Below are 22,913 nucleotides of genomic sequence, written 5' to 3'. Positions count from 1 at the left end.
AGGCCACATTGCTCACTGGCATTCCAGCCCTTCTGCTAATTGTGTTCCACTGCTTTAGCTGGAACACACCAAGTCCTGAATTGCAACAAAATTGAGCAAAATCACCTCATTTCCAAGAAACCTGGCAGAAATACCTAGTGAATTTGTGTGAGATCCAGAGAACTGATGAAACATAAAATGCTTAATGAGTTTCAGTAAATAGCTTCCTTACAGCTTGTGAAACATCCACAGCCTATCTTCCAACTACACTGCATAACAGGAACTATGCTTTCCAAATCATTCTTCAGTCTTTTAAGCTAGATGCTTAAGATTTAAAAACAGCTATGCAAATATGGTACTAGAAAATGTACCAAATATAGAGTTTGCTAAAAAATTCCTGATACAAATCTTATTTCAAAAAACTGAACTGTTTTTTGATCTGACCAGCATTATTAAGATAAATACAATAATTTTATGGGAATGTGATAGTTTCATTTCTATTAATAATGTCATATTTCAAAATGATGCTTCTTTCTCTCCCTTAACTTCTCTAGGAGCCTAAAGCAGCAGAAACTCGATGTAAATTTACTTTATGTAAGGAAACTCACTCAGTGTAAGGGTCTACATCAAAATCTCACCATTTCAGAAGAATAAAGGTAAAGTTTGGCTCATTGCCAAACACTGCTGTGATTGCACATCAATGGGAAGCCATATAAATTTTCCACTGAGGTTTAACTCTTACATTCATAAAGTTGCCTCTCAGTTATCTGCAAATAACTACCAAAACAAAAACCAACCAACCTACCCAACTTTGCTACCAATAGAGGCATTGCAGTTCCAGAGAAAGAAATAAACACAGCACTTGTAATGCAGTGGGAAAGGGTACAGTGGAATACATGGAAATTCAGGAGCTGGGATTCAAATAGGTACTTGGCTTTTCCTGCTGTTGCACTTGGCAAGGCTCAGCACCCCTGAAGTCTGATATAAAACATCTTTTTGACATTTCATGCACAACAGGCTCCTCTATCCTTTTGGGTACATGTGCTCCCAGGAAACTGAACCCACCCAGCTCCAAGAGGGAAACAGTGTTTGCATTTCTACCAACCACCTTGTCCTGGGGACCAGGCAGCATTTGGGGATGCCCACCAGGAGTACCTGTAGATGGAAGTGCCCTGATGGCCAGCCCTGTGCGAGCTCTCTTGGCTAAAGCCCAGCCTTGTTTGCACATAAAGCAGGAATTAAATGCTGAAGCCAGTCCATGTAATGAAATCTGGAATTCAAACCATAGAGACACTACTTGCTAAAAGCCACAGGTACTACTTTAATTGTAGCTAGAGTAGAGAAAACACTTGCCAACACTCTCTGAAATGTCCAGCCCCACAGCTGGATCCATGCTGGACAGCCTGGGCAGACACAGTCCCAGTGCCACCAGCTCTGCCCTCAGCTCCAGCTCTCCCACTGCTGCAGAGGCTGCCCTGGGAGCATTCCCTCATTTCCCATTTATCACTGGCACCTTTCATCCCTAACAGAAACTCTTCTCCCACTGGCTGCCCAGCACAAAGAAAAGGCACATCTGTCCTCTGCTCCCTGGATTGCTGAGGGCACACAAATCCCCTTTACACCAACTCCAGGGAAAGCCAGAGCTCCCTTCCACAGCCCTGAACAGGAGGGCAGGGGACTCAGAGAGCAGCAGAGCCATGGCCAGCACTGCCCAGCAGCTCCCTGGCACAGCAGGCAGGACAGGCACTGCTGAGCAGAGCTCAGGCCTGGCTCTCCTTTAACCTCCAGTGCCAAGAGAGAAATCCTACACACACAGAAATAACAACAGGGCTTAAAAATATTTTAAAGTATTACAATTATTTTTTGAAAAATTACTCACCTTTTTAACTGAGTACTCCCTTTTCCTGCTGTCACCCCTGGATTTCTTCGTAGACAGGAAGAGCAACTCAGGTTTACAATGTTTTTATTTGTATTTCTAATGTATCTATTTTGGATCTCTCGCTCTCTATTTTATTGTAACTATGTTGTAGCCCTTCTAATGGCTACATTAACATATTTTCTGATATGGTTACACTTATCCTTCCTGAGAGTAGTTGCTATTATAAATACCTATTACAATAGTTCTGAACTTGTTTATTTCTCTTTACTAAAAAGAGCCCTAACAGCATTTTATTAGCTAAAAATGTCTAACAAAAGAAAACCAAAAAAATCAGTTAAGGTGGATCGCATTATCCAAAATAATGTGAAATAAGTTTTCAGTCTAAAACCCCCCAGGTATTTTTGAAAGAAAAAAATAAACAACTAAGGATATAACTGAATCTAGAGGAAGCTGAAGCCTCCTCATGGCTGGGTAAAGGGATAAACAAAAATATCAGCTACACAGCAAGGAGGGTTTGACATTTTGTCAGCACTATGAATGACCCTGGGCATTTGGGGAACCTGTAAACAGAGACACAAAAAAGGGAAAAGAGGCTTCTGCTGAGATGCCTCCAGGCTGGACTGTCACCAGCAATGGTTTGTGAGCTTGCAACCAAAATCTGAAATTTAAGTGCTCAAGATCTCTTAAGAAGCCCAATTGCAAGCATCTACTATCTGACCCTTCAACACAAACTTAAGGGAAATTACACACTAAATACAAGTCCTAGCACACTTGGATAGGAAAAAAAAAGTCATAAGCCTATAGCTTTACATCAGGTATTACCCACAGCCAGTGCTTTAAAAGCAGGTAAATGGCAGATTATATGCAAATAAAAATTGGCCAAACACAATTATTTTTCCTTCAGTGAAAATCCAGGCTAACCTGGGTAATTCCTGCTCCTGCATTCAGTCCAAAATGGTCACGTGTATTTGAAACACTCGACAATAATGAACACATTTCTATATTATCAACTCTGTACCACTGAAAAACTGGATGTACAGGACCCAATTTGTGAAATTAATTTTATTTTTGAAACATGATATCCAATTACAAATAAATAATTCATACAATATAACTCAGGGTATACAATGTTCAGGCAGTTCATAGTAACAACCAAGATCACATTGAAAATGAGTTTACATTAAATAACCCATTACAACAATATACAATTGGTCATTCAATTCATGTTTCAGCCTGGTCCAAGGTGTAGGCAAGTTGAAAATTGTTCCTCTTACCAGTAAAGAAACAGATGTACACTATTTTATACCAAGTCCAAAGTAGTTAATACACCACAGTAATAAAAATTAAAAATGCTGCATTGCATCGCCTAAATGTAGTTTTAGTACAGAATAAAAAGGTTGTGAATTTTAGCAGGACAAAGGTTATTGCAAAGGAGTTTTATGTCCTATAGCAATTCCTGCATAAACTTACCAGCTTTAGAGGGTGTTCCTAATGCAGGGTTTGGATTCCACACCCTTCTCTGCATCCTGTCTGTAAAGCAGTGGGATGTAGGGACCTGCTGTGTTCTCAGCTCCAGTCACACATTGCTGTTCACTGCCAGTCCAGCAGAATCTGTCCCTGCTCAGCTACAGCTCCCCTCTGAGGTGTGCTCCTGCCTCTGGCAGACCTGCAGCAGCAGCAAACTCACGCTGTCTTTTCTGACATGCAACTTTTGAATGTCTCACCTACCCAAGAAACCCTATGCTCTGTAAAGAGCACTTACATCTAGATTGAATGATAGCCTAAAGTCCTGAAAATATTTTAAAGAATTGTGAAATTTAAAGGATAGTCACAGCATCCCTGGAATTTCTTGGTCAACCTGTTTTAATAATGAAATACATAGGATTTTTCACAAGAGAGTAAGTAGTTACAATTTTCAACAATTCAGAGACCTGATAAGTTTTTATTTACAAAACTTTTGTTAAAAATCCCCCTCTTTTGGGGGCCCTTCAGGTGAGGTATATGCCCCTTTCTCTTAGTTTGAACTCAGATTGTTTAAAGTTTGCAGCTCTTCCCATTACAGATCCCCCATGTGACAGAGAGCACCCCTCCCAAACACCTCTCAGCTCCTGCAATTGCCCACAGCCCCTGGGACACTGCAGCGCATCCAGCAGGTACTTTTGTACTTTTGTTCTTGTAACTCAGGGCATGGGAAGACACAGACCAAGAAAAAACAAACAAAACAAAACAAAAAAAAATTATGGAGGTGATTCGAGCAAGTGCATCTCTGCAGGGCTGGAACAAATCCCTCCAAAGCTGTTCTTGTGCTCAGCAATGCAGGAGTGGCAGCCAGAAGGACCTGGCAGCCCAGAGGAGCAGGGGAGGGAGCCCCACACCTGAGCTGGAGCTTGACTGAACATCCCATCGCAGCCCCCAGCACAGGTGGCCTCAGTGGGACATGGAAGTACTCTCAATCCAGCAGGAGTGGAATCTCTCTTCTGCTATAAATCAAAAGAAAAAATCCCACACTCATCACAAAGATTTTTAAAAAGTCTCTCCATCTCCAGCACTGGGACTAAACTTAATGAACTGCTTTGTTTTCACATTCTGTAGAAGAAATAAATGTCCACAATGGATCTTAATGCCTAATGAAAGAGAAACTATATATATCATATCCATTTTAAACATAAAAAAACCTGAACTGTAAAATCAAATGCACAGTTAGACTGCAACCCCATCTTGTGACTGGATTGGAAAAAAGAAAATAAAACTATTTCCAAACTATTTTAAGTTTTCTTTATGTGATTTCTCAAAAGGGGATTTAAACCCTTAGCAGAACAAAATACTAACTGCAGATTTGTTTAACCAAAAGCAGATTTGTTTTCTTAAATCTGCTGCACAATGCACCGAGTGATATAATACATAGTACTTGAGCAATTTATTATTTTTCACTAAAAATCACAAAAATATTTGAACAATGTACAGTCTGTGCTGAGTTCTATTTAAGAACATGTTGATGGAGCACAGATAGAAATTTAAGTGTTAGTAATGTCTAATACATGGTGTGACACTTCCCTACAGCCTTGGCAATTTTTCCACATTTGGATTCTTCAGTCATTTTTCAACATTTGTCTTAATCTCTATTTGTTACAAGGTTTTCATTCATGATCTGGATATCTAAAGGCAATAATCTCAAAAATATGGTTCTGATTTCTTTTTGTTCCTTCTATTTCCATTTGATTACTTACACCAAAATTTACCAAATGTTAACATTTTGTCATGCAGCAGCAGGGGAAATCCATAATTAGCATAAACCACCTCATCATTTCATCAGGGAACCTGCCTAATAACCTTCAACTCTTATGAATCTGCTTTCTATAATCAATGGAGAGCATTGGGTTAAAAAAAATATTTCAGAGGTTTATAAAATGAAACTTGCACATCAAATACCTCCCAAAACCTCATGTCTCAAAGACAATCAGCAGGAACTCCCTCTCCCAAAGCAAGCTTCAGCATTGCTATATGCTACCATAGCAGGGCACTAAGTAAGCATCAGGACCTTGAGTTTTAGTACTACAAGTAAATGATACACAAGAGAGTGATCTCCAAATCAAAACCATTTTAGTATTTGCTTCATCACCAAGTTGACTGATGTATGCCTTTTCACATTCTCATGTAACCCTGAATATTCTTTCCAGAAATATTTTGGAAATAAAATTCACATCTGAAACAAATCTGAACGCTCTTACTCAACATGAAAAGAGCCCCCATATTTTTTCAAACAATATCCATGAATCTCTATTGAAACAGAAATTGAGACTCTTTCCCAAAGTAAGAATTAGATGTAACATACCAAGCAACATAAATAACTCTGGCTGACAAATGCTTCAAATATCTGTTTTTAAAGCAAAAAGTACAACACAAAAGAACAGAGAATCAAAGGGAGATTTTTAATGGCACAAAGGGCAGCTAGGCACTGTGTGAGCTGAGAACATAACTGTCATTATGACTTTAAAAATCCCCCCAGGAAGATTTGGGTTGCAGCTAGGGCAGGGGTCTTGCCAAACCTTAATAAACAACAAAAGAGGAAATCCACTGTAATGTCCAGACCTAATGAGAAAAGACAAAGGTTGCTACAGTCCCTCTGTTAAAAGGACACAGTCAAGCTTGTAAAGTATAAGGTGAAATTAATGATGAGAGTTCATATTAGCACTACACAATTCAGCTCTGGATGAAATGGTCACGAGCTATTTTAAAAAGGAGTTTCTGTATCTGAGAGATTATTCCTAGGTTTAACTTCTGCTGTGTTAATAGCATCTTCTGTATTAAAGGAGCTTTAACTAACACCTGCAAGAGTACCTGCCTTGAGGCAGAGCTGTGCCACAAGCATCCTTCCATTTTCAGATAAAAATAAAAGTAACCATTAGGCACATATTGAAGGTGCATTACACAAGCTGGAATGTCAAACATTTTCTCCCTCAGATTTACACAGAAAAATAGCACAGCAGCAAATAACCTGGTCCTCTGTTCAACAATTACCTTGTTACAGGCATTTTCAATGTACATAATGTCACAACATCAATACCTTCTTATCTTTAAATAATTAGGTAAAAAAAGGCCCCCAGTATAACCATTTCTTATATAGCCAAGTTCTCTCTATATACACCCAAATTTGAAAGATACAAATAAAACATTATACAGGATTTATAAATGTTTAAAAACTTGAGGCTTCAGAATCGTGGTTTCCCAAAAAGACCTGGGAAAATCCACAGACTGACAAGGTAGCAGAGAAAACTGGAGAAAAGGAGACACACAAATTTGCTGCCATAACATTTTACTAAACTCGCCAGTCATCGTGGTGATGTCATTAGAAAGAGCAGTTTAAGCTGGAAATGAGGAGTGGTGGTTTTGTGTGTTGATCTCAAGTGTTGGGTTGAGACAGGCAATTCAAGTATTTGCTGTTTGATCCCAGCTCAGCAGAGCAGCAGTGGGCAGGGCTTATTTGACGTTGGTGCCGTACATGCGCTCAATGTCCGGCTGGTAGAACGCCGTCAGCTCCTTGCGCTTCAGCTTGAACGCGTCCGTCACCAGACCAGTCTCTGGCGTCCAGGGATCCGGGCTCAAACGGATCTTCACTGGGATTTCAAACTTCTCCAGGTTTGCTGTCAAAAGAAATATTTTTAATGCAGAACCTAAAATAAATGGAGCTGTTTTCCTGAAGTTAAGCACAAAACGTGACCCAAATGAAGAAGTGCTCCTCCAACCCCCCCATGGCTGGTTTGACCACCTCTGGGGTCACAAGCAGAAGGACAGAATCTGCTAGTACTTGTTTGTCCCATTTCCACAGAAATACTGGAATAAAGCCCAGCTGTTCAGGTGTCTCTGCAGTTCCCTAACTTCCATGCACTTCCTCAGTGCATGGAAATGATATCCTCAAGACAAACGCAGTCAGAATTCAGGACATCCCTCTGGCTGCCCTGGATGGCTCAAACCCCTGCCAGGGGGCTCAAGAGACCTTGGCACAGAACCCAAGGCACCTGTGACTTTGATTATGACCCATGGAAAAAATTGCCAACTTTATATGAGGATCTGCAAGCCACAAAAGTCTAAATAGAATAATAGTTTGTCATGGGGCAAAAAATAGATTTTTGGGGTTTTTAGAATGGAGGTTCAGGAGGCAAGATAAAGGAATCTGGGTGTGTCCAGTCTTTCTCCTTCTTCCTGGCCTCCACCTTCTGCCATGATGGTGGCACTTTTGGATTGGTTTAAGTAGAAACTCACTGTCTAACATAGATGATAGATATTGGGAAGTTACTGTAAATAATGTATACGTAGTTTTTAGTATAAAAAGATAGCACTGCCCTGAGGGCGGCCAGTGTTCCTCTGTCTGACCTGCTGAACAGACCTCAGCAGGCCAGAGAAAGAATTTTACAGATAAGAAACAATAAACAACCTTGAGAACAAGAACAGAAGAGTTCTGACTCCTTCTTGGACTGCCGGGCTGGGAAAAGAGATTTTCTAACACATCTCAGGGTCACTCTGACCAGCAGAAGGCTTGAGAAAACTCTATCAGCATCATGGTGCTCATCATCTGGAGAGAAAACCTTAAAATCCATACTGCTTAGGTTAGAAAAAATGGGGGAGTTTGTTTTTTCCTCATAGCTCTAAATTGATCAAGGGAATTCAGTTCATATGGGAGCTCTTCCCTGTACTGAAAGAGAGCAGTGCTCTCCATGCTACACCTTCAGCACAAAACACTATCATTTGCAACAATTTCTGCTGTGGTTTCAGATATAAGAAAAGAAAATAACTAAGAAAAGTAGCCAACAGATAGCAATGATAAAAAAATACTCTCCTTTCAAGTTGAATTTCAAAAATATACACAAATGTATATTTATCACATGCAACCTGCCATTTTTAGATTTTCCTGCCCCCTTTTCTCCCTTTGACATTAGATTACTAGTTCTGGGTTTTCAGGGTTTTTTTGCAGTTTATCACTAAAATCCATAGTATTTAGAAGTAAAGCCTGTGATACCAACATGAAAACCAAAACCAAATATAAAATAACATCAAAATCATTGAATCAAATACTACCTTTCATCAAATTTTAAAAGTACTTAATTCTGCTTAGAATAATGTTACACAAAAAATGAAAACAACTTTTACATGTTCCCCATCACAGCAGCTTCTGAGAATGACTTTGGCCATGTGCTCCATACAGTGAAGAAAAGCAGATTAGAGAGGTGGGGCAAGGAAAGAGCAGCTGCAGTGTTGAGACTCCACTCATGGCAGGAGGGTGTTTAACATATTCACAAGCAATATGGAGAAAATATTAACAAGCAGAGATTGTTGGAAGCATGTAGTTATCCAGGGTAAAAAAGGATGAGGACAAAGGGCAAAGAGGGACAGAAGGACATTATGATGCTGCAAAACAGTAGGCAACATCCATTGCAGGAAAGTGCCCAGAGATGAGTATGGAAAATTCTATACCCCTGATGATCATTCAAAAAAATCATTCTGTGGCCATAACTGACAGTGTTATGAAAAAAGCCCAGAAATGCTCAGAAATGGCCAAAAGCAAGGCAGAAATTATTATAAGGAACAAACAAAATACCCCCGTGCCACTGCTTCATTCTGCACCAGAACAGCCTGACAGAGTATGGCCAATTAGCATGAAAAAGATACTGAGGGGGAAGAATAATCCACACTGCCAGAACCACAAGCAGCACTGGCACTGTTCACTGCCCCTCCCAGAGCAGAGCTCAGCAGAGTCAGCCTGAGCTGGCAGATGGAAGGCTGGGACAAACAAGCATTTCTTCACACAAACAGGCCAAGAAGCTACAAACTCCCATGTGATACTGTGGACACTGGTACAGAGTATCTGAGTAGTTTTCAAATGTGGCTAGAGAAGTTAATGCAAGGAAAGTCTTCTGAATATTACTAACTACAAAGATGCTGCTTTGGTTTTGGAAATCCTTCAGATGCAAGGTCAAGCCAGGAGAGCCCTTGTCACCATGGCTTTATTTCAATTCTGCACTGGTATGTAGCATGCAAGACTGTCTCATACCTAATGCATATGTAATGATTATGGATCTATAGCTGGCCCACACTGGTTTTGGACCAGCAGCAAGGCCAACAAGATACTACAGAACATCTTAAAGAACACACATACATACAGAGAACTGTACTTGTAAAGCTTCATTGGTTTTATATTCTTTCCTCAGCTATGGGTGACAGTAAAAGAAGCTGCATGTGACAAAAGGACTGGCCCAATTAATGTTTTGTTGTTGAGGGTTTTTGTATGAAAATCTTACTTCATAAGAAATGAATATACACAACCAAGGAAATATTTTAGGGCCTATGCATACCTATTTCACAGACATTGCAGTCCACAAGATTGATACCATCTACCAAGGCACTCACCTGCCACAGCAGCCTCAGCTAGCACCTTCAGAACCTCTTTTTCCATCTCAGGACTGTTGCAGATCTCTTCCCAGGTTCCTTTAAATCCTTTCTTTCGGGCTAGTTCTGCGAGCTCCTTTTGATTTGGCACAACAAATCCAATGACATAAGAATGGAAACTGAGAAGCACAATGTACTTTAGTATGAATTTGGCAAAGTAAACAACTCTTCAAAAAATAGCATTTCAAGTTGGGGGCTTTACACTTCATACAGAGATATTGCTCTTAACAGCTGGCTTTTGTTCACCTGATAATCCTCCTGAAATAGCACACAAATTACCTCTGCCTGCTTAAAAGTAAGTAGAAAGAGAAGCTACTTACCTTACAGTAACTGGATTGCTTCAAGGTGTGCTGTCCATATGCATATTCCACTGTGTCTCATGCCCAAAGCTTTGGGAAGCAGCACCCACACGATGCCTCTGCTCATGTTTGGCAGCCCGGAACGGAGCCTGGTGTGAGGCCTCCCTACCTCAGATTCCTCTCAACTGCAGAGTCCAGTTACTGTAGAGGGGTAGAGGACTGCAGTGAAGAGGGGTTGGACAGCAGGTTGTGGAATGAGCATATGCACAACACATCTCAAAGGATGCCTGCTTCTGTAAGGGAAGTGACTTCTCTTTCTCTTTCCAGTGATTGTCCATACACTCACTCTACTGTTGGCACTCTTTGTCTGCTCCTGACAAGCCAGAACATAGAAAGATGTGATCTCAAAGTCTTTGGGCCCTGAAGCACAATTCACTCTGAAATAGGTATTCAAAGCTTTTCTGATGGTGTAAAGTTTAGGTAAAACGTGCACAGAACCTCAGACAGCAACTTGACACACTGTAACAAAGCAGATCACAGAGGCAGAGTTGAAAGTGATCGCAGAAGAGCTCCTAATCAATTCACCTGCCCTGAAGCAGGGTCAGATACATCTAACAGATGTTTGTCTACATCTTGCTTAAACATCAGCAAGCCCTAATGCCAACACTTCTTCACTCATAGCATAGATAAGCTGCTGCTGATGGCAACTCCTGTCTCTTCCTCTTTGAAATTGACCTCACAATTGTCACTTGTCCCTCTCTTTTCCACAGAAGCTATTTATTCATTCACAGATTTTCCTTGTCACCTTTTTAGTCTTGCTTCCTTTCTTAGGTTTATTTAGACATACCAGCAGTGCCCTTTCCTCCCAATTCACACCATCACAGGCCTCTGCCCAGACATTGTCATTTTTTCCCTGGACTCTTTTCATGAAGTCCATCTCTTCAGATAGGCTACATGTGGAACTCAGACCCCTTAATACTGCTTAGAGCAAAGAGATCATGGTGCATTTTGTAGGCAATACACCTGATTATGCCTTTTACCTTCTTATAACAGCATGGCACTTGTGGACTCATGTCAGCTCCTACAGAATTGCTACCAGCTGGTAGTTCTCACCCTTAACTTCTGCAGTTTGTTTAGCTGTAAGTATAATCTACAACTCCTCTCCTTCAAATTACTGCTCTTTTCAAGCAAATCTCCATCTAGCCAAGCTTGCTCTGAATTCTCATCCTATCCTCCACTGTGGCTTTGGTTCCCTCCCATCTTAACTATCTACAGAATTATTAAATCTTTTCAGCTCTCATCGGACAGATCATTAACACAAAATATGGAAACTCAGCCCTAGCATGCAGATTACTGTGCTATATCCTTTAAGGTTTTCAAGATAATTTTAAAATACCACCTCTAAATATGCTTTTGGTTACTGAACATTGCAATTTTCTCCCTTCTTACTAGCAGAAATCATAATGGGCATCTGACAGGAGTTGAGAAGACTGCACCAGAGTCCATTATAAACACAGACTTCCCTGGCAGCATCATCACAAGCTTTGCCTGCCAGCTCAAAACCATTCTCATTTTTCTCTTCCTGAAAATGTATTAAAGGATGATTTCAGATTAGCCTCACAATCACTACTGCTTGCATCTCACCTTCTGCCTTTGCCCCTGCCCCATTTTCCCTCTGCACACTCATGCTGTACTCTGCACTGAACCCGTGTAACTTTGCCTCCATGCTGTGTATGCACTGTGTGTGAAGGCACCTGGGACACAAAGGACTCTGTAACTTCCATTCCTGGCTCCTCTAGTCTTTTAACATGCTCAAGATCATGTCCTGCAGTATCACCAGTGTCTCCAGGGATAAACAGCACACAGAAGTAATCAGCTGGCTGGGTAAGCATCAAACTTCCAGTTCATCTAAAATTCAGCCCCTTCAGTAGAAGTGTACTTGTTTTGGACAAAGAGGTTCATCCAATTGTTTTTTTCTTGGAGAGAACACCTTGCAGCTCTCAGGTCCTGGTACATGTAGTTTTCATTCTGTGCCACGAAGTTCAATCTTCACTTGTTGCAGTTCAAATGCTAAAACACTGTTTTGTCTTGAGAGGTATCCTGAAGGCACATCTTCCCTCTCAAGCAGTCACTGCCCTGTTGCTGCTCCTTATGCTGGTCCTTTGTATTTGGTACCTTTGTCTCGGAAGTGATTTTCAGTGGAAATTTTCAGACTTTGGTCCTCAAGACCTCCTTAGTCATCTCTTTCACAATGAAAGATTTTGCCAAAATGTCAGTCCTACACTAGGGCAGCCTCATTCCCTTGCTGTGCTTATGGTTCTATGCACATATGGCTCTCAGACCTGTGGTCAGAAACATATTTCATGGCACTACACATAGATACCACTGTTTCTATTCTGTAAAGCCTGGTCCTTATCTCCTTCAGATTACTGAGGACTTCCTCAGGTTCTTTGCCATGTTTGCTCATTCCTCAGGTAACTGAGCTACTTCTTTTCCTGACGTGATGCTTGAAACCCACTTTGTGTGTCTTGGATGGGTGAAGTGTTGATAAAGCAGTAGGAGTCTCCCCTGACAGAGCTCTAATCACCATTCCTTTCAGCAAATATTTTTATTGCTTATCTCACTTATTTTGTCTGAAGTCAATACACCTTTTGAAGTAGCAATATCACACAAACAATTCTGATTCCCTACTACCATGTTCAGAGGAGCTTTGCACCCTAAAATCGAAGGTCAAATCAGATATTAAACCCATTTGTACAAGTGTTCCCTCCTTGTCCTTTTGCATGTGGGAGACAGAACAGCTACAAGTAAAGGACTCCTCCTGCATACAAGATCACCCAGACAAGTATAAGGAGAGACAGGATCCAAGAAAGGTCACAGGCACTGTTACAAAGCCTCTCTGAGCTCACACTGCTGAGGTGAGCCCATGGCCACAATGAAATGTGCATATGGACAATCATTCAGGGACTCTATCACGTGGCTACTCAGGCCACATCACACATGTAACAGTATTAACAAAGTACAGCAGCAACAGAAAAACCTATCTGGAATGTCTTGTCTTGTTTGTCCTTGGTCTGGACTCTTGCTTGTAAATTACCTTTAAAAATTGCTCAAAGGTTTTCCTGTTTTTAAGTAATAGACAAGACATTGTCTATCAAAGTCAAGTGTCTGGTTGGCAAGTGTATTTTAGCTTCCAATGTTATGTTGGCCTGGCAAAATTAACACAAAAATTTGGTAGCACAAGTCCAATAGTGAACTGCAATCCTGGAAGAGAAGAAATCACACTTAGGAAGCTCTTTCTCCACAGATTACAGAGGGTGCTTGGAACAGCTGCAGCTTCAGGCTGTCAAAGCCAGCAAATGTGAGACTCACACAGTGAGTCCAAACCACAAATAAAGCTTAAAAGAATGGAAATTTCCTCAGCATTGGCTGGCCCAATGCATGCCAGCCTACTGATCCAAAACTGTCAAAACTGCAGATACAGATGACTATACAAACCCCCCAAAATTACAGAGAACCAGGTGAACAAACCAGAAGTTAATTGTTTTATTTATTACCACTGAGCAATTCTCTGGTATGCTTATCCTGGCTTCTTTCAAAGTAAAGTGGGGCTTTTTGGGACACAATGGGAGTCAGAATATTTCTGATCATTCAGAAGCTCCAAAATAACTTTCCAAACATCAGTGTCAAATGTCAACAGGAAACAAAGACCACCTGAAGTACATTTATATGTGTAAGAGCTAAGAAACTCTAGAAATAGAAACTTAAGACATGTTTGAGCCCTTATCACCTCATTTATTAGTACACATATAAAGCAAATAGAAATGACATTTGATTGTCATTTATTGTGTGTTTGCACAGTGTTTAGATTGTGGTTTCTCTCAAGCTTCAAGGTGGTGTACTGCAGGGATAAAGAAAAGTAACTTTAATTCACAAGGCAACTACTGGGCCATTGGTGTTTTTTTCTCCCACCTTCCTCTGAAGTACCACAGTACTTCCTCTGAAGGACAAATGACAACTAAACACAGCAAGGAACAAGGTCCTAGGGCTTCTAAAGGTAACAATCTCAAAGTGCTTGAGTGATGCCTGTAATTAATGCAATAGAGCTCAGCTGCTTTTCAGATTGGGGAAGGGGGAATGTAAGACTCATCATTGGTATTTCCCAATAAATGATGACAACAAATGAGAAAGGAAAAATAAAAATGGATTTCAGATCTTTTAGTTTTGATGGAGAGTTATTCCATTGTATTATAAGTAAAAGCCTTTTTTTTAGCTGATTAAAAAAATTCTACACATTGAGCAGCAATAAAATTTGTTTCAAGAGGACAAAGAACAGAGCAGTGACAAAGTATAAGCTGCTCTTACCTGCTTGCATATGCACAAATATTATCTACCAGTGGGAGATTCTTCAGAGCTGCTTCCACTTTGCCAAGAGAAACATACTCTCCTGCCTGCAGTTTTACAAGATCCTTTTTGCGATCTATCGAGGAAGAAAGGAATTAAGTGTTAATTACAGAATAGAAAACTCTGAAACATTGATTTTACAGTTTCTGAAATGCTTATTTAAATATCCAAACTGATTCATGTTTGGTGAATGTACCAGAAACCTTTCATGTTAGGTTTCTAGAATGCATTTTATCAGTCTGTCTGTCCCAACAAAATTAGGGATATTACAACTCCATGCATTTTCTGCCTTCAGAACAGCATTTCCTATATGACAGCACCATCATGTGCATGGAAGACAAATAGGACTATGCAAAAGCCACTGTTAGCCAGGAGCACACATTTTGTGCTCTCTGGCCCAGAACCATAAGGCAGGATATGCACCACTTGGTGGCATTATGTTATTTATTTCAGGCTAAATCCATATTTAAAGAGAATTGTTCACCTTTTACTTTAAAAACAACACTAGGAACAAAAATTACACCCAAATTACTTGAGGTTATTGAACACAACAGTACAAAATTATACAATATAAGGCAGCTTACTTACTCAGTTAGCTTGCATTTAACTCCCTAATTGCTAACCAGTCTCACTAACTTAGGGACTCAATGTTAAGGCTGTTTCAAAGTGAACCAAGATTCAGCTTTTAAAGCACATAAACAAGTTTACATTAACATATCAGAACTTCCCTGGGATACATGGGAAGGCTTTAGATTGCATGACAAGATATGGAGGTTTTTTTCATTACTGTATTTCACAGTCCTGAAAGATGTGTGTATATGAATATCTATACATACACATGTCACTTAAATTTATTAACTCACCAATAATTTTTAGACATCCATCATGATGAAACTCCCCAATGTCTCCAGTATGGAGCCACCTCTGCCCATTTTCATCAACAGTGAAATCTTGTTTGGTTCGTGCTTCATTTTTGTAGTAGCCCACAGTCACATTCTGCCCTCCAATAAGGATCTCACCTCTAGGATATGGTTTATCAGTGTTGTAATATCCACCTAGAAGGATGGGGAGTTTGATTAAGTTTATGAGAATGAAAACATATTCCAAAGCAAAAATTTGTGCCATCCTTCTGGCAGTAGTAAGTAATGTGCTTTATCAGCCTCATACAGGCTCAAATAAAACCAAATAATTTTGCCTCATAGTTTAAAGAATAAAAAATCCATAAGGTTTTGCATTAGTCCACAACACACTTGAGTATTATGTATTTCTACTCTACAGTACATAAAAGCCTGCAGTGAAAGGAAACACCCAAATGCATTTCAAAATTTATTATATGTATTTTATAATGTATCCATTAAGCTTCTATTCTACATGCCAATTTTAATGACTTTAAGAATATTATGAAGATTATTTTAAAATAATTTCTTAATGGACATTGAAGGTTTCATGCATACTACCTAGTCAAAATGCCACTTGCATTGATAGCTTCTGTCTGGATATTTCCCTGTTTTTAAAATACTGAGGAATTTATTTTACGCTTCTTCTCCTCAAGAGCAAACTTTTATAGGCAAAAGTAGCATTTAAAATGCAAACAGCCAAGAAATAATTATTGTAATTGAGAATAAAGAAAAGAAATAAATATTGTAATTATTGTACTGTAATTACTGCTACAGAGCAAAGCCCAATAGAAAAACACAGTTCTTACAAACACATTACAATTAAATCATAAGCAGGAATTCTCACCTTCTTCCCAGTTCATTAACTTGATTTCACAACAGACCAAAGGTGCTCCCACTCTTCCAGTAGTGTAGTCCCAAACTAGAATTTAAATGAGTGCATGTTCAGAAAAACAAAAAACCAAAGATGGCTAGAAAAAACAAACTTTTATTGCCATGCATCCTCAGTGAAAATTAACTGCTATTTATTTCTAAACTTGAATTCACAGAACCAAACCTCCAAGAAAACCCAACGGATTTATCAAGAGAACAAAGACAAAATTCTTATCCCAGCAGGAGAGTAGATGGCCGTATTGACAGATACCCTCAGTATCTAAAAGGCAACTAGGTTTATCTAAATCTAAATCTAAAAGGCAATTAGGTTCTGTTATATGAAATTAAAATCTGGTGCAGGAAGATTTTAATTCCTGACATCTCAATATACTCAACAAAATCTGACAATTATTATTAAGTTGATGTGGTAAGTACAACAACGCTGAGATCCCATTCACGCTAGAATGGGCGGCTCTACCACTCACTGTTACACGTGGGTCACCTGCTTGAGCACAATGCATCCAAATCAGCACCGCCACTGTTTGATGCATTTTTGGGAACACCTGACTGCAGGATACCCTGATGACGTTGGTGGTACCAGCAAAGGAGCAGGCAGGCAGGGCTGAGCCGTGCCGGGCTGAGCGTGGGTGCCAGGTGCCCAAGGGCCTGTGGTGCCACCCACCTTCAGTGACGGTGCCAGCCCTGAGGACAACACTGCCACCCACCTTCAGTGATGGTGCCAGCCCTGAGGACAACACTGCCACCCACCTTCAGTGATGGTGCCAGCCCTGAGGACAACACTGCCACCCACCTTCAGTGATGGTGCCAGCCCCAGCAGACTCAGTGAGGCCGTAGCCCTGCCCCACAGGGCAGCAGAAGCAGATGTTCATGAAGCGCTGCGTGGCCGCCGAGAGCGGGGCGCCGCCGCACAGCAGCACGCGGATCTTCCCGCCCAGCAGCATCCGCACCTTGCGGAAGATAAGGCTGAAAGGGAAAAGGGCATCTTGGAGCTTCAAAACAAAGCAATAGAGAACCTAGTCTTGGATCTGAACTGAGTTTCCACTGTCTTCAAATACACTTTTATGACTTCCAAGGAAAGCCTTGAAGGAGCACACTGAAGTTTTCAGAAATACAGGCACAGATTTCTAAGATGGTTTCCATGTTCTAGTTTGAAGATGGGTTAAATGTTTGAGAACACAGATTTAATGAGGCAGTATAGCTGCACGATTTTCTCCTAAAAATACTTTAAGTTGTATAAATTTTGCAAATACATTATCTTTTACTCTCATGGAAACCCAGAGTTAGACTCAATGGTCCTGTGGGTTCTTTCCAATTTGAATATATATACCATTGTTCCCTTCTGAAAAAATGTGTAGTCTACGGTTTTCTGTAGGAATAAACTTCTCATCTTACCCCAAAATGGTATAAATCAATAAATAAATGTAAATTTTCCATCAGTTTCAAGTTAAAGAACACTCAAATTCTATCAGTAAGTATTTAAATCCATCACACAAACTCCTGATTTGTTGTTTCAATTTACACTCAAGTACAGATTTGTTCATAAAATGAAGAAAACCACAAGAAAACCAAATATTGCTCCCGTGGTAAGACTTTGACTTTTTTAGTGCCATTACAAAGGAAGTTAACATTACCTGTCACAGAGTGGGGTAGTGTAACCTTTGGAAATCTGTTCCATTTTGTAGTTGTAGGCCAATATAAATAGATTCCTCTGGAAACTGGTCATTTCATTCACTTTATTCATGACATTTTTGTAAATTCGATCCATAATTTCCTAGTTACATAAAAAGATGAACTTTATCTCAAAGAAACAGAAATCCAGCAAAAAGAAAACACAATCTAGAAATTCAACTGAGCTTCAGGTGACAACTCCACTCCCAGGTTCCCTCCTCTTCCCTTGCTAAGAGACAGCAAGATGTTCATGGAAAGGAGGAAAGCAAAATCTGGGCAGGAGCAGCAGTTAACCCCCAGCTGCCAACTCTATTCCACTCTTTCACTATAACAAACTAGAAATTACTAATTAAAATGGGAATTGGATCTCTCTAGCTATCTTAACTTGGAAAGAGTTTGATACTCGTATCATGATTGTTTATCTTCAACATACAAATAAGTACCAAAATTATTTTAAGGCAGCTTAACATCAAAGATGCTACCTTTTCTATTTAAATGGTAATGGTATTGATTTTGTTGCTAAAAATTGAATTATAAATTATATTTTAAAAAGGTTTGAAAAAATCATTCATCCTTCAGTTACTTACCGGAACTGCTGCCATTAGAGTTGGCTTAAGCGTAGTAACATCCCCTTTGCTTCCTTTCTTTATTTTAGAAGACTAAAGTGAAGAACAAGTTTACTAGCAGACACATTCAAGATCTTTAACATCAGAAACAAATTTTTTACTGTTTTTAAAGAAATATTACAAAGATATAAGTAATTTTTTTAAATTTCTTTTTTACTTTACTGTAAGGACTTACAACATACCTGGTCAGCCAGTGTCTGAGGGGAAGAGTAACCGATGCGGCACCCGTGAGACAGACACACAAGCTCAGCACTCAGCTCCAGAACATGGGCAAGGGGCAGGTACCCAATATAAATATCCTTTTCCCTGCAAAGAATTTATTTTAAAATATAGCTTTATGCTGCAGCTCCAGAGTCCTCAGATGCATCATTAAGCCAAATTCATGCAAAGTTTACTGCAGAAATGAGAAAGTAGAAAATGCCTTTGATCTTGAGAGCATATTTCAAATCACGTGGGTTTTGTTTCAAAAGTTGCATACTACACACTGTAGGTTTAGGCATGAAAAAAGGGTGATGGTTACTCTGGTTACTCATCCCAAGACAATTAACCACGTGTTATGGTTGCAAAGGCAACTCATGGATGAGTGGATGAGATTAAAAACTGCTCCACACAGAAAGAAGCCACAGGATTTAAACATTAACCAAGGCAAGCACTGCTTAGGGAGGCTTTCAACCACTCTAGTGCAAGTGGCCTCACAGGTTTTTGTGTCCTGGCCTTGCCCACATACCAAAGAGGAGAGAACAAAGAGCACATGAAGTAGTATCATGTCACTTAGTGCAGTGCTGGAAGATGCTCAGATGTCAGTGCACAGTACAGCCACAGCAATATAAAACAGTTCATATTTTACACAGTAATTAATCTAAAATTAAATGCAACTACATGACTTCTTTACTTGCTGGTCAGTAACAGTTGGTACCCACCCCAGATTTGGGATCCTCTCAGCCATTCCAGTTATCCCAGCAATTATGTTGCAATGGGAGATCATAACTCCTTTGGGAATTCCTGTGGATCCACTTGTGTACATGATCACTGCGATATCCGAGGGCACAGGCCTGGACGGCTGCTTGTTTCCTGCAAGTTGTTAAAAAATAGGATGTGTGGAGAGCCTCTCAGGCTGGCAGATCTGACACACTGACACATTTCAGCAGTGCTGCAATACAGCACCACAGGTCTCATGCTATTACATTTTGCTTTTGCTTAAAAAAGATTGTGGTCAAGCTGAAGTGCCTCCACAAAGAGCTGGAACTCTGCACTAGCTGAGCAATACTTTGACTGATTGACCTTATCCACCACAACAGTTTTCCTATTATTTTTCCCCTGCTCCTGCAGTGGAGAGAAAAACAGGCAGAGCTTTGTCTTGTCCAAAGCACCACTGAGCATCCCTGCCTGGAAGGTTCACTGCCCTGCTTCCACCCCCTGTGCCTCACGTGCTCCCTGGCAGGGAACAACACACTGCCTCATTTGCAACACCTGCAGCAAAGCACTGCTGAGGTCCCATCTCCATAAATATTTAAAAGAAGTTCAACAGCTTTAATTGGATTAAAGTGCTTTTTAAATACTTGTGCTGAGAGCAAAAAAATACAAAAACTACTGTGCTTACTCAGAGGAAACTGCATCCCACACAGTGCATGAGGCACAGTGCACACACTGAATGAGAAGCAAGAAAGCAACATTTAATAATTTTCCACTCACTGAATCCTGCCTATCCTGCACAATGAACAACACAGAGGAAAAGAAATATAAGCAATAGCTCATCTACTTAATATTAATTGGACATGCTTGACCATAAACAATTCATTATAGTATTTCACAGTTTATGAATGGTTAACTTGACAAAGATAATGTTTCTTTATTGTAGTGCAGAGTATGTGATATTTAAAAATTAAATACCTTTTTACACAGCACATAGATTAAAAAATTTCAGGGAGCTAATGAATTACAGCCAAGATTTTTCTGCTGGCGTTGTATTAAACTGCTTTGGTAGTACATGAAACTGGTATATCAAATAGGGAAATGCATCTTCCAAAGAAATTGAGAGGTCACAATGTTTGGAGCAAATCTGCCATTCCCCTGAACGTCAAAATCAGATGGACTGACCACCCCCCCACTCCTAAAATACAATCCAACATAAAATAAAGCAATTACTGAATATATTGAAATTCCTTAAAATATCAGGATGGGCAGCCCTTCAGAGCCAAGCATAAAAATTTCTTAATATTACAATTAAAATAAGTACTAAAATTCTGAATTAGAGTTCTAAAAATATTACATAGACCAGAAATAGATTTCAATGAATTTACACAGAATGATCCTTTCAGAAATGTAATAAGTGACCAAGTTCTATCAGATTCAAATGACTATTTTACATTTTGCTATCTGTGAATTTTACAAAACTTAATGGCAATAAATTACTGATTTCTTTTGTTATAAAATACACAATGATTTTCCTTCTGTGCCCTGAATAACCTGGTTTTAATGTGTCTGATCATAAGAATGCTTTTTAAGTTTCTATCCTGAATTAATTGCTTATCCTAAAAACTGCCCTTCAACCTGTGACACTTGATTGTGGAGTCAAGTTTTTACTCTGTTGAAAAACAAAAAACAAACTTACACTCCAAAATCCAACCACCCACAATGAAAATAAAACAAAAAACAAAAAGAAAAAAACCAAAACAAAAACCCACACAGATTTGATTTAAAGGAAAAGGACATAAGAAAAGCTTAAATCTGCAGAATTTTGAAATCTGCAATTTCTCCAAGTTTACTCAACAGGGTCAAACTAGGGCACCAACAGAGATGGTCTGCAGAGCAAGAACCTACCAGTGTCTGCCTTGGCCCCCATGGCTTGCACAGATGCCATGGTGTGAACAATGACCCCCTTGGGGAACTCTGACCACGTTGTGGGTTTGCCATCCACTGTAATTATGTGTCGCAGTAGTGGAACTTGAGAAACAATTTCCTGTGAAAATGAAAAATGGGTTCAGAAATTAAAAATTATTTTATGTCAGAAAGTAAAAAAAAAAACCAAAAAAACCAAAAACCTCCTGCTATCTGCTGTATACTTTTTAAAAAGCATTAATATAAAACATCTCAGAATTTTAAAGGATAAACCTGCCAAGCTCAAGTAGCTGCAAAGCTCAAAGCTTTCCAATTTTAAGTCCAAAAACTTCTCCAAACATTTGCTGATTTGTATTTTATTTCATGAGAACCCCACAAATAAGACTGCAGTGATTTGTAGACATTATTGACTTTCCCTTCCCATAGAACACAGAAAAATTGTTGATACTGAGCTCACAATAATTCTTAGGCTGCTCCTTGGTTATTATGCTATTTAAAATAAGCAACAGCTAGCAAAAATATCAAAAATTACTAGCTAAGCATTTCAAGAAAAACATGAGTTCAAAGACATTAATCAGTGTTCTCATGGAAGAAGAGATCATCACCTATAGCAGAGCAAATACATTCTCTCACTGCAAGCTGAAATAAATGTGCATGGCATAGATACTGTCATTGTAGTAACTTCTTTTTAAAGTTTAGGAAATTCTCATTCAAATTTCCACAGCAGCACAGTTTCTCATTAAAAAAATTTCCTTAACTGAAAGGTCCAGTTTCCCCAAAACACACAGTGATGAAACTCATGCAGATTAGTTGTTCCACTTGGGTATTCCACCAGGGTCAGTAAGTCAAAAAAGTTCTTTGACTGTGCTAATGTTTAGTGAGCTTTTTCTCCCCCTGCATGGAAAAACAGCTCTAGCTCTTTAAACACCCATCTTTAGATATAAAAACCATTCTCTGCTGGGAAAGCATCTGAGAATAAGCCAGGAACATGATCACAGTTAGCTCTTTATACATTTTTCTGCTCTTCCCATTGTTACATTTATAGGCACTAAATCCACCCAGAAACCACGGCAGTTTCTTGTAAAGGTGTTTTTCCAGGCACCACTCCAGCTCTGCAATACTGCAAATTGCTCATTCTCCAGTCAGTGAGCTGCCTAAAACCCACTAAAAGCAAACTACCACTTTCTGTACATGAACAGAGATACATAAATCTTCTTCCAAATGTGTCTGCCTTATGGAAAGGCAATAAATCATTGCTCTGTACAATGGAACCAGACCATTTAACAATAGTGAACAGACATACTGCAAAGAGATAGCCAAAGAACAGCTTTCTGACCTTCAATTTTGTTTGCATCAGCTCTTTACTAGTAATGATGGTGGTCACCTCTGTTTCATTGAGCCCGTGAACTATGGCTGGGCCTCCCAGTGTGGCGTACAGAGTAACAACTGAAACACAAAACAGGGCAAATGGTCAGTCCCTGGGTTATAT

At 39.6% G+C, this 22,913-nt stretch overlaps 1 protein-coding gene across 4 annotated transcripts in view; it reads right to left on the bottom strand.

Annotated features, from left to right (window-relative positions):
* Window positions 1-2,905: 2,905 nt before the first annotated feature.
* Window positions 2,906-22,913, bottom strand: part of ACSL3 (acyl-CoA synthetase long chain family member 3) — a 50,449-nt gene continuing 30,441 nt past the window's right edge. For 3 of the 4 annotated variants that reach the window (XM_036388700.2, XM_036388699.2, XM_036388701.2), the window contains exons 5-16: window positions 22,761-22,870; window positions 21,407-21,545; window positions 19,507-19,657; window positions 18,769-18,892; window positions 18,548-18,619; window positions 17,924-18,063; window positions 17,083-17,255; window positions 16,246-16,320; window positions 15,366-15,557; window positions 14,464-14,578; window positions 9,761-9,918; window positions 2,906-6,999 (exon numbers count right to left, since the gene is read on the bottom strand). In XM_036388700.2, coding sequence (XP_036244593.1) covers window positions 6,836-6,999; window positions 9,761-9,918; window positions 14,464-14,578; window positions 15,366-15,557; window positions 16,246-16,320; window positions 17,083-17,255; window positions 17,924-18,063; window positions 18,548-18,619; window positions 18,769-18,892; window positions 19,507-19,657; window positions 21,407-21,545; window positions 22,761-22,870 — 1,613 coding nt within the window. In that variant the 3' untranslated portion in view covers window positions 2,906-6,835. Of the gene's footprint in view, window positions 7,000-9,760; window positions 9,919-9,990; window positions 10,300-14,463; window positions 14,579-15,365; window positions 15,558-16,245; window positions 16,321-17,082; window positions 17,256-17,923; window positions 18,064-18,547; window positions 18,620-18,768; window positions 18,893-19,506; window positions 19,658-21,406; window positions 21,546-22,760; window positions 22,871-22,913 lie in introns of those variants that run through there. The other variant, XM_054515902.1, reaches the window with a different exon arrangement.

This window comes from Molothrus ater, chromosome 10 (assembly GCF_012460135.2).
Source record: "Molothrus ater isolate BHLD 08-10-18 breed brown headed cowbird chromosome 10, BPBGC_Mater_1.1, whole genome shotgun sequence".
NCBI lineage: Eukaryota > Metazoa > Chordata > Aves > Passeriformes > Icteridae > Molothrus > Molothrus ater.
This window is presented reverse-complemented; position numbering and strand designations above follow the sequence as displayed.